Genomic DNA, 10,474 nt, shown 5'->3' with positions numbered 1-10,474 from the left:
TAGGATTTTGAAGAGGGAAGAGAAAGTCCTGCTGGCTAACAACTTTATCTCTCTCACCAAACTAAACCCCAAGATCTAGGCTTTCCTAACAAGACTTACTGCCATCTATTTTTTTAGAGAATTATTTTGGGGAAAAAAAAATTGCAGTTCAACAATTGAACCTTGCTGTTTATAATTTGATATAATTAATACGAAACTGGTACATTAGTATCAGAATTTCTACTCTAGCCTAATCTAATTGTATATGTGTGTGAAACTTTCTCCCCTACACCCTACAAACACTTATATTTGTGAAATGATCATCGCACTAAGGGTATGCGGTGGTGACTCATGAACACTTTTAATATAAGAAAATTATTGTATATTTCGAGAATATCATAAATGCGTACTTCTTCTCTCACATGAATTGTAGGGTCCATCATAAATTTAATTAGTAAGACTCACAATTATATAAAATAATAGAGTATACATTTATAGTACCCTGAGAATACTCATTAATTATCTTTCCATATAATTGCTTTTATAATACAACAATCCTATCCATATATATTTTTAAAAAAGGTTAGTTATATATATATTTTTCGTGGATCCCATGCCAATTACATTCTCAACCGAAACGTTTTGATGGGTCCTACCGGAGATAATTTCTTCAACGCCACAAGTTTTTTTTTATTGTTTTTTTTTTTAATGAAACAACACAACATGTTTTGACCAATTGGTTCTTTACTTTATCAACCAGAAGAGATATTATCAGATTGGTTGAACGTTATTGGACCACTGCACTATATAATTTATGCGAACGAAGTTTCTACTTGGATCCCGCAAAGATTTCTAATTTAACATTATCTTTGGATAATTTCCAAAAGACTTGAGAGTTATCCATCTCCACGCGTCTTCTTCCTCTTTCTTCAACCCTCCACATTATAATAAGGGGCAGTGTTTATTTCATGCTTCAAGTGACCGACACTCACCCACAATTCAGCAAAAATAAAAAACTCACCAACAACATTGGTTGACCAATTCACTGAGACTAAAACTATTTAGAACTTCTAGAGAGGAGAGTCTTTTTTTTAGAGAGAGAGCTAAGATGGAGCGAACGGTGGTGGTGATATGTGCTGTGGTCGGAGTCTTGGGGTTCTCATCAGTTATTCTTGGTTTTGTTGCTGAGGCTACAAAGATTAAGGTAAGCAAAAAATATATATATAAGTGAGTTTTGCTTTTTTTCCTTTAATGGGTTTATTTAATTTTGTTGTTGTTGTTTTTTCTTTATCAATGATGAATCACTGAAAGTGTGTAATATTTTCAATTTTAAACTTGTGTACGCATTTTCTTGTGTTGCTTGCTTCACTTTACTTAGGCAATTGTTGGTTTTAAACTTGCTTGCTTAGATGGAATTAAAGACTCTTGTCTATCAACTCAACTATTAACTTCCACTGATGATCTTGTTAGTATCCTATCTCTATAGTATACTGATAGAGAGTTTTTTTGCTTTTTGTTGAGGCTCTTGCTGCTTGCTCCAACCGAACCATCTACCCTTACCTAAAGAGTACTGATACATGATTCATGGATGACATCTTCCCTATTTTGGGGATTTGTGGATTGTTCTTGTTCTGATAGAACTGTGTTGTTTTGTTTGTCCCCTTCCCTTTTGTTTGTCGCTAATATAGTGCTCTCAAAGTCACCCCAAAAATCGACTTTTGAAATTGTATATTTTTATTTTCAATTATAAATAAAAAAATCAATTCCTATTATAAATTTCCCTCTTATTTTCTTTTTCCATTTAAAACTTGACCTAATCTCCTCGTTTAAGATTCTATCATCTTTTATATTTTTCATATTTTATTTTCAATTCAAATTTTAAATAAACCTTAAAAGAAAATCTCTTGATATTAATGACCCAACTTATTTAAAAAAAATATTTAATTACTTATTAAAAACTTTCTCAATAGAAATATCAACTTAAATTTGACTAACCCGATAATATTTGGAAATACGAAATAAATTTACCAATTGAATTGAAAATAACTAATTAATTTCTCAACAAAAATCACGCAAATCCCAAATAAAATGTGCACAAAAAAAAAAAACTAATTAATTAAAAAAATCATAAAGATATAGAAAATGAAACTTATATGAGCTTAATTTCATAGTTTCAATTAAGAGATTCCACCTCACGTGGATTTGCAAATCCAAAAAGACAAAGGCTAAATGAAATGTGTTAGATTAGGAAGTTTACAAAACACTAATCCAATCAGCATGCTTTCTGTTGAGGGTCTTTGAATTTGAAATTTGATTGCCCATTTCAAGGAAATTAAATTAAGGAGATAATAAAATTTCCTAATGTAAATTTAATATCATTTTTCAAACAACTCATTAAAATCCTATATTTTCCATATTGGTTTTTAAGATTCAAATTCCTAAAATGGATGTCTAAGGAAAGAAACATGCTTTGTCAACTACATTCAAGGAGGATAGAAAACAATAATAAATTATACCCTAGAAAAATTATTAAAAAAAGGAAAAAAAAGAAGAAGAGAGAGACCCGCCCGAGACCTGACCCAAACCAAATGTTCAGGTTTTGGGTCAACTACGTCAGGTTTGTTTTCTGTTCGGGTCTGAATCCGATCCGACCCGGACAATGCTCTGCACTACAGTTCTGTGGATCTTCTTGCCCATTTCTTCCTGGGCTTCAGAGCAATAATCTTATTCAAGATCCCCTGCCTTGCACCCATTTTTGGACCCTTTGCACTTTATTCAAGGCCCTCTTCTTATTCCCATTCCTGGGCTACAATTCCCAGTTGTGGATACCAGGTTATTCTTCCATGGTTTTTATTCATGTGTCCTCTGTGCTTACTTGAGGCCCATGCTTACTTCGTTTGGGTTGGGGTATACTTTCAAATTTTGGGTGTCAATAAAAATTCAATGATGTTACGGATTTATTTAATTTCACACCCCGTTGAGTTGTCAACTTATAATGAAAGTTACATCGGTTTCAAATGGGGTCTATTACTAGCGAAATTTTTATCATGCACTGATCACAATTGGACACATTAGTTGGGTGTAAAATTGGGCGTGTTCTTATAATTATTAATAAAATTTACCTAGAATGGTTCGAAATAGGCATTTAAACTTTTGTTACGTCAATCTTTGACATTCATCAAGGGCTTCTAAACAAGAAATTTTTATTGACAGTTGTCTCAGGTGACGTTTGACGGCTTCAATTGTGTACGCCCACAGAGTCCAGCTACCGCTCTTGGTCTTGTTGCAGTACTGGCTATTATTTTAGCTCAAATAATTATAAGTGTTGCAACTGGGTGTATTTGTTGTTGTTGCAAAAGAGGTTCTCATCCCAATAGCTCTAACTGGATAAAAGCACAGATCTGCTTTGTCTTTTCCTGGTAACTTTCTTTCACTACTTGCTGATAAAACTTTATTAGAGTTTGATTTTTTTTTTTTTTTGAATAAGATCTTATTGTTAAGTCTAAAATACGATTTTGGTGCCTATATTTTGGTACCAGTTAACTTGGTTTTATTATTTTTAACTTGTAATCAATTTCTGTTAGTGAGTTGACAATTGGAACCAAATTGGTTGCTAGTGAAAAATAATAGAGACCAAATTGACTGCTATCAAAATATAGAGATCAAATTAACTATGATCCTAAAATATAGGGACCAAAATGATATTTTCACTAGAGCATTTTTCAACTGAAGACTTTTGGTTTTGATAAGTTTTAGTATAAAGTAGAACACAAAAAGTGGGACATATGATTTCTCTTTAAACACGAAAAGTATTACAATTATTTTGTAATTTATTGATGTGGCACATTATATAGTGTAATATCACTTTCATATAAACCTACAACTAACATCACTTTATTATACACCAATCACAAAGTGGGTAGAAATTTGGTGTCATTTTGAAATACAAATATGGACATTATGTTAATTCATTATTTTCCATTAAACTCAAACGTTTCAGAATTTTTTTTTTTTGGCAGCATTCAGATTCCCCAATTTAACTTAATGCAAATTTTCAGCTTTAAGGAGCTTTTTTAAAATTATCATCAACATGCTAAAGAACTGTAAACCCCCTAAGGGAGCCTTAACGCAAAGCCAGAAGACCTTTAATAAGGTAGTTTTAAATTATATCTTTGAATTTTTAAATTCTTCAATATCTATATTATAATTTCAAAATTGTTACAATTCAATTCTTTTTATTTTTAGAAGAAATGTTACAATTCAATTCTTAGAGATACTCTTCCGACTTGATCTCTTGTGAAATGGGCTAGGTGAATTTTGTGAACAACTTTTGCAAATGAAGTGCATAGTTGAATGTTTCTTAATCTCCAACTTCTTCGTTATTTTCAAGTCATCCTTCACTAAATTTGGTTAGCTTATATCAGTTACATTATTTATTGCATATTGGTTTTCACTTTTCAATTGATTTAGTCTATTTCACAATCGAGCAGGATCACAGTTGTCATAGCGGCTATTGTGTTATTGCTTGCTTCTTCATACAATGTTTATAACTCAACCGCCCAGTGCTATGTTACGAAACCTGGAGTCTTTGCTGCGGGTGCCATTTTGTGCCTTGCAAGTGTGGTTTTGGGTCTTGCTTCTTATATTTTAAGTTTGCAAAAGAACAGTAACAATCTTTTTCAAGGAGGCATAGCTATGGCACAACCTCAGTTTGCAGGGGGGACTGGGACTTATCAAGGAGCCACACCTATAGGACAACCTCAATACCAATGGGGCACTCCTGCTGTTCCTAATCAAGGAGACATGCCTATGGGACATGCTAAGTTCCCACAATAGGGTACTCAAGAACATGTTGTATATCATGAATGGGAGAGTATGATGCTTATGTAATAAACGTACGCATTTGCTATATGTGGAATTTGGTCAGTTGTTTATTGGTTTGGTCAATTGAAGTTTGGCTTTGTGTTGTGTTTTGCAAATAGTTGTGTCTGTGTCTGATAAACATGCATAAGTTGTGGATTTTAGTATTGGTCCAGCAGCTTCATCTGATTCAAGGAAGCGGAATAAATTCCATTATTGTATATGTCTTCTAACAGCACAAAAGCTTTAGTCACTCAACCTTCATCATCCACTTTTGGTTTTCCCTTATGCTAATAGCACAAAAGCTTCCTAGCTACTGGCATATAAAATATATCCAAAAAAAGTATCTTTTATTTTATTATATATTTTTTAGGGTTTCAGCAGCACTTTTATTTTATCTGCACTTTGAGATTATTTAATAAAGAACCAAGTTTTTCTGGGTTCAGAGAGTTTTGAATAGAAACCATTTCATTTTCATCTATTTTTACAGTATAGCCTGCTGCTAGAAAGTTTATAGCTAAAAAGAAATTATACATTTTCTTTATCTGGTCCCTTACATGTATTCATTTATATAATTACAGAATTTTCTGCGTGCAAGGCATCTAAGACAACTTTTACAATTCAAATCAACCAGACATGGTGATCCATCATGTATGCTTTGGTTATAAGATTAACTACACATCTCTTTGTGTTGCTTCACTGTATCACGTACTAAGAGATGGAATTAAGATTCTATTATTAATTTGATAGTTACAACCAGAGAGAATAGGCTTCAACTCTGAATGTTTCTTTGAAAAACCTCGGGGGGAGCCAACTTTTTAAGCATTGTGATTTTTGTTCTCACTTATGCTTATTTAGTTGTTTAGTTTATTAATGTGAATTCTGGGCACATGTATTTTTTTTAATGTATTTTTTGTTATAATATTTAGCTTATAAATCAAAGAAATAGACTTAAGGGTTATAATTGAAATAAAATGAATGACCCAAAATAATCTGAGAACAAATATTTAATTTTTTTAGAAGAAAATATTTTGTTTTTACCCTAAAAATAAGTTCAAATTTCTAGCCAACACAACCAAATAGCCTTAAACTACCCAAAAACAACCACCCCACAAAAAAAAAAAAAAAAAAAAAAAAAAAAAAGAAAAAAAAGAAAAAAAAGAGAGAAAGTTGAGCCAATATAACAACCTAATTGGTATCTAACTATTCACTAGAGAAGCATTCTCCAGCAATCTCACCTTATGTCATGGTTGACAGCGGCCAACGGATCCATTAATTTGAAGCCTGACCATGTTGGGATGGATCATGGCCAGCTCAAGACCTAGGCTTAAGGCCCTCTATGACCCCCCAGCAATTTACAAAAGGGTCCCAGGGTCCCAAGGCCCCATAAAAAAAAAAAAAAAAAAAAAAACCCAAAATTATACAAAAAACCTCAAAAATTGTAGGATGATAATTTATTTTTTTAAAAGAAAAAAATATAAGTTTTGAATTCTTTCTCCCACTTCCAACAATGCCCCCAAAATATTCAGCAAATAGCAATCTAATTAAGTTGAAACCCTTAAATTATTTCATCAAAAGAAAAATATTATAATTGTGTTAATCAAGTGAATTATCTATTATCAATTGTAAGAGAGATGTTATTAAGATCTAAATACAAAAACCAAATTAGTAAACAAAATTAATGGCTTTTGAATAAAAAAAATCATAATATAGAAATTTAAATATATATTATTTAAACAATATTTTTTTTTTTAAAGAAAGACTCACTTATAATCTTCATCTTAGTTCTCAAAAATATATTGTATTGAGTTGATCTTAGGACAGGTTTGTTAGAAAGGACACATGTTAGCTCCAATGCTCCAATGTAATGGAGCCGACATGATAGGGCGCATCTTCGATTTTTGTCACTTGTACACATCTTGTCTAGTTCTAGTGCACTGAAGCTAACTCTTAATTACCCGCAAAACCCCCCAACCGTTAAGTGTCCTTTTAAGGGAATGTTCATAATACTTGGTGCCAATTGAAAAGAACACAGAAATTGTATCTCTCCCGCTATTAATCTTTACTCCGTATAACCGTCCTAATAGTTTCAGGAATATCACCGTATTACCATTAAATTCTGTCCATATCTTGGAAATCACAATTTCACAAGAATTCACAACTCACCCACAATTCAGCCAAAAACAATATAACTCATTTAACTAATTAAAAAAAAAAAAAATCACTTATAATAGCCGTCTTAGTTCTCAAAAATTGTATTGAATGGACTGTAGAACAGGTTTATTAAAAAGAACACGGGTTAGCTCCAATGGTCCAATACATAAGAGTTGACATGATACATAAGGAATGTTCATAATACTCTTGGTGCTAATTGAAAAGGACACAAAGAAATTGTATCTCTCGCCTGCTACTAATTTATACTCCATATTCCATAGTTAGTCGTCCTCACAGTTTCAGGAATATCAGCATATTACCATTAAATTATGTCCATATCTTGGACTTCACAATTCAGCCAAAAACACAAACAACTCACCGGCAACAGTACTTATTAACCAACTCCAAGCTAAGTCTCTCAGACTTAGAACTTCTAGAGAGAGAGAGAGAGAGAGAGAGAGAGACGATGGAGAGAAAGGTGGTGATAATGTGCGCTGTTATCGGATTCCTTGGTCTCTTATCAGTTATTCTTGGTTTTGCTGCTGAGGCTACAAGAATTAATGTAAGAAAAAATTATAAGTGGGTTTTGCTTTTTCTTTAATGGGTTCATTTATTTAAGATTGTTGTTGTTTTTTTTTTCCTTTATCATCTTGCTTTTTATGTCTCTCATTGATGGAAGCGTGTAATATTTTTTTTTCTTGCTGTGCTTCACTGTGTCAACGAAATATACTGATAAACTTAGTCAATTATTAGTTTTAAACTTTTCGCTTAGATGGAAATCATGGAATTAAAGACTTTGTCGTCCACTTAACTTGCACTGATCGATCTTGTTAAGCTCTAACATATTGCATACATTGACATTCATGCACCTATTTTTAGTTTCTCAAAAAAAAAAAAAAAAAAACATTCATGCACCTATTTTCATGAATTATGCTTTTACATTAAGACTAATCATGATTTAAAAAAAATTATTATTATTTTTTAAAAAGATTAATAATGGTGCAATCTCCTCAGTCCTCTAGTTCAAAGTCATGAGGCTTCTTTTTATTAACTACATCTATCTTCCGAACAAGATAAAGTGTTTTTTGATGAAGTCAAATTTATATACTTTATGTGTTTAGTTTAACTTAAACGGTTTAAGCAATAACATTAACTAAAAGAATAAAGGTTTAATAAGACAAAATTTAGCTAGAAAAATTAGTTGTAGCTTAAATTTACAATCTTACTCAATTTCTTTTTATTGGAGGTGAATTTTGACAAATCCACAATTGGATTACATATTCTTTTTATATTTTCCATACTTGCAAAATTTCTAGAAAATTAAAAATTAATAGATATGTCATCAATAAATTGCTTAAATTACAAGTTTTTGTAGTTTAAAATTGTACATAAAATATAAACTTATAAATCATATAGTAAATAATATCCGATTGACACAAAATTTGACATGTATATTAAGAGCATAAAGAACATGCAATTCAACAGTTAGATTTTCAAAATATGTAATACTATTTATTTTATTGAGTAAGATTATAATTTTAGACTACAACCAATTTTGTAACTAAAGTTTATCCAACAGTAATATGGCATCAGATTAACCAATATGGAATGATTATTGGTTTCAACTCCAAGTCCCACTTATCATGGCACCCAAGTTTGACCTCTTTCAACTTCATTTCATTAAATAAATAAAGGTTTAATGATAGTAAAAATATATTCAAATTTATACCGTGTTAAATTGTCAACTTATAATGAGAGCAACATCAATTTTACACAAGCTTACTATTGACACAATTTTTATTATGCATAGATCACAAATTAACATATAAATTGGGAGATACTTAACATATAAATTGGGAGATGTGCAGTCTCTGAAGATGGCGCATAATAATAGACCATTAATATTGTTTATTTTATAGCTATCCTTTGCTTTTACTGTTGTATGCTTGTTGAACATATATAGGCAATTTCCTCTTTGATGATGACCAGAGTCGTGGGTGCTTTATTTCCATTTATAAAATGTAATATGATAATTATTTTACTCTACCGATTTAAAATTAAAGCAATCAAGTTTACAGTAATATGGCATCAGATTAACCAATATGGAATGATTATTGGTTTCAACTCCAAGTCCCACTTATCATGGCACCCAAGTTTGACCTCTTTCAACTTCATTTCATTAAATAAATAAAGGTTTAATGATAGTAAAAATATATTCAAATTTATACCGTGTTAAATTGTCAACTTATAATGAGAGCAACATCAATTTTACACAAGCTTACTATTGACACAATTTTTATTATGCATAGATCACAAATTAACATATAAATTGGGAGATACTTAACATATAAATTGGGAGATGTGCAGTCTCTGAAGATGGCGCATAATAATAGACCATTAATATTGTTTATTTTATAGCTATCCTTTGCTTTTACTGTTGTATGCTTGTTGAACATATATAGGCAATTTCCTCTTTGATGATGACCAGAGTCGTGGGTGCTTTATTTCCATTTATAAAATGTAATATGATAATTATTTTACTCTACCGATTTAAAATTAAAGCAATCAAGTTTTTCTTTTTAGATAATCTAAAGCAATCAAGTTAGTCATAAGGTTCTGTTTAATTAATAACTGTGTACAATAAGAGTACGAGCATCAAGCGCTTGCTTCATCTCCACACCACAGCAAGCGCTTGCTTCGTCGTATTTTTATTTCCTCTCTCCTCCAAATTTGCGGTAGCTATGGCAGTGTGAAGCCCACTGGTAATAAGACTGCTTGGTCATGGGTGATTGGGTTATTGTAAGTTGGAAGAAGTTGTTGAAGAATATAATGATGGGCCGGGTACAAAATTAATATAATAATAATTAAAAAAATAAAAATATTTTGAAAAATTATGGTGGCGGCAAAACTTAGGTGGCACAGAATGAGAAAGTCAACTACTAGCTAACAGATTTCGCATGTTCTTTATTCTCTTAATACATATGTCAAATTTTTTATTAATCAAATATTACTTACTGTATGATCTATAAGTTTATATTTTGTGCAAAACTTTAAACTACAAAAACTTGCAATTTAAACAATTTATTGATGACAAAGCTATTGATCTTTAATTTTCTAGAAATTTTGCAAGTGTGGAGTTTATAAGAAGAAGATGTAATCCAATGGTTGATTTATTAGAATTCATCTCCAATAAAAAGATATTAAGTAAGATTGAAACCTTAGACTACAACCAGTTTTGTAGCAAACTTTGTCCAAAATTAATTTACTAATTAGTTGTTCTTAAAATGTTGATAATAGGCTTTTATTTAGAGTAGAAGTCAAAAGTTTTTTATTTATTTTTAAGAAAGAAAACATAGGTTGTTGTCTGGGATTTAAGTTTAGAATTTTTTATAATAGACATTTAGTTGAATATAATTTAAATTTGATGAAATATTTAAGTTAACATAATTTGATAATAGACTTTTAGTTTGAATATAATTTA

The 10,474-nt window shown here is 31.0% G+C and overlaps 1 protein-coding gene across 1 annotated transcript; it reads left to right on the top strand.

The window, feature by feature from the left end:
* Window positions 1-841: 841 nt before the first annotated feature.
* Window positions 842-5,062, top strand: LOC112013674 (protein VASCULATURE COMPLEXITY AND CONNECTIVITY). The gene is made up of 3 exons (XM_024046065.2): window positions 842-1,183; window positions 3,193-3,398; window positions 4,470-5,062. Exons 1-3 carry the CDS (start codon window positions 1,088-1,090, stop codon window positions 4,813-4,815), a joined length of 648 nt encoding a protein of 215 aa, XP_023901833.1. The 5' UTR covers window positions 842-1,087; the 3' UTR covers window positions 4,816-5,062.
* Window positions 5,063-10,474: the final 5,412 nt, after the last annotated feature.

This window comes from Quercus suber, unplaced genomic scaffold (genome assembly GCF_002906115.3).
Source record: "Quercus suber isolate HL8 unplaced genomic scaffold, Cork oak 2.0 scaffold_847, whole genome shotgun sequence".
NCBI classification, from domain to species: domain Eukaryota; kingdom Viridiplantae; phylum Streptophyta; class Magnoliopsida; order Fagales; family Fagaceae; genus Quercus; species Quercus suber.
Note: the sequence above shows the minus strand (reverse complement) of the source record. Positions and strands in the feature narration are given on the sequence as shown.

What these genes read in the sequence shown, in the direction of transcription:
- LOC112013674 (XM_024046065.2), top strand. Translation starts at nt 1,088, where the DNA reads ATGGAGCGAACGGTGGTGGTGATATGTGCTGTGGTCGGAGTCTTGGGG. An exon ending in CTGAGGCTACAAAGATTAAG is followed by an intron (nt 1,184 to 3,192) that starts GTAAGCAAAAAA and finishes TTTTATTGACAG; the next exon opens with TTGTCTCAGGTGACGTTTGA. An exon ending in ATCTGCTTTGTCTTTTCCTG is followed by an intron (nt 3,399 to 4,469) that starts GTAACTTTCTTT and finishes ACAATCGAGCAG; the next exon opens with GATCACAGTTGTCATAGCGG.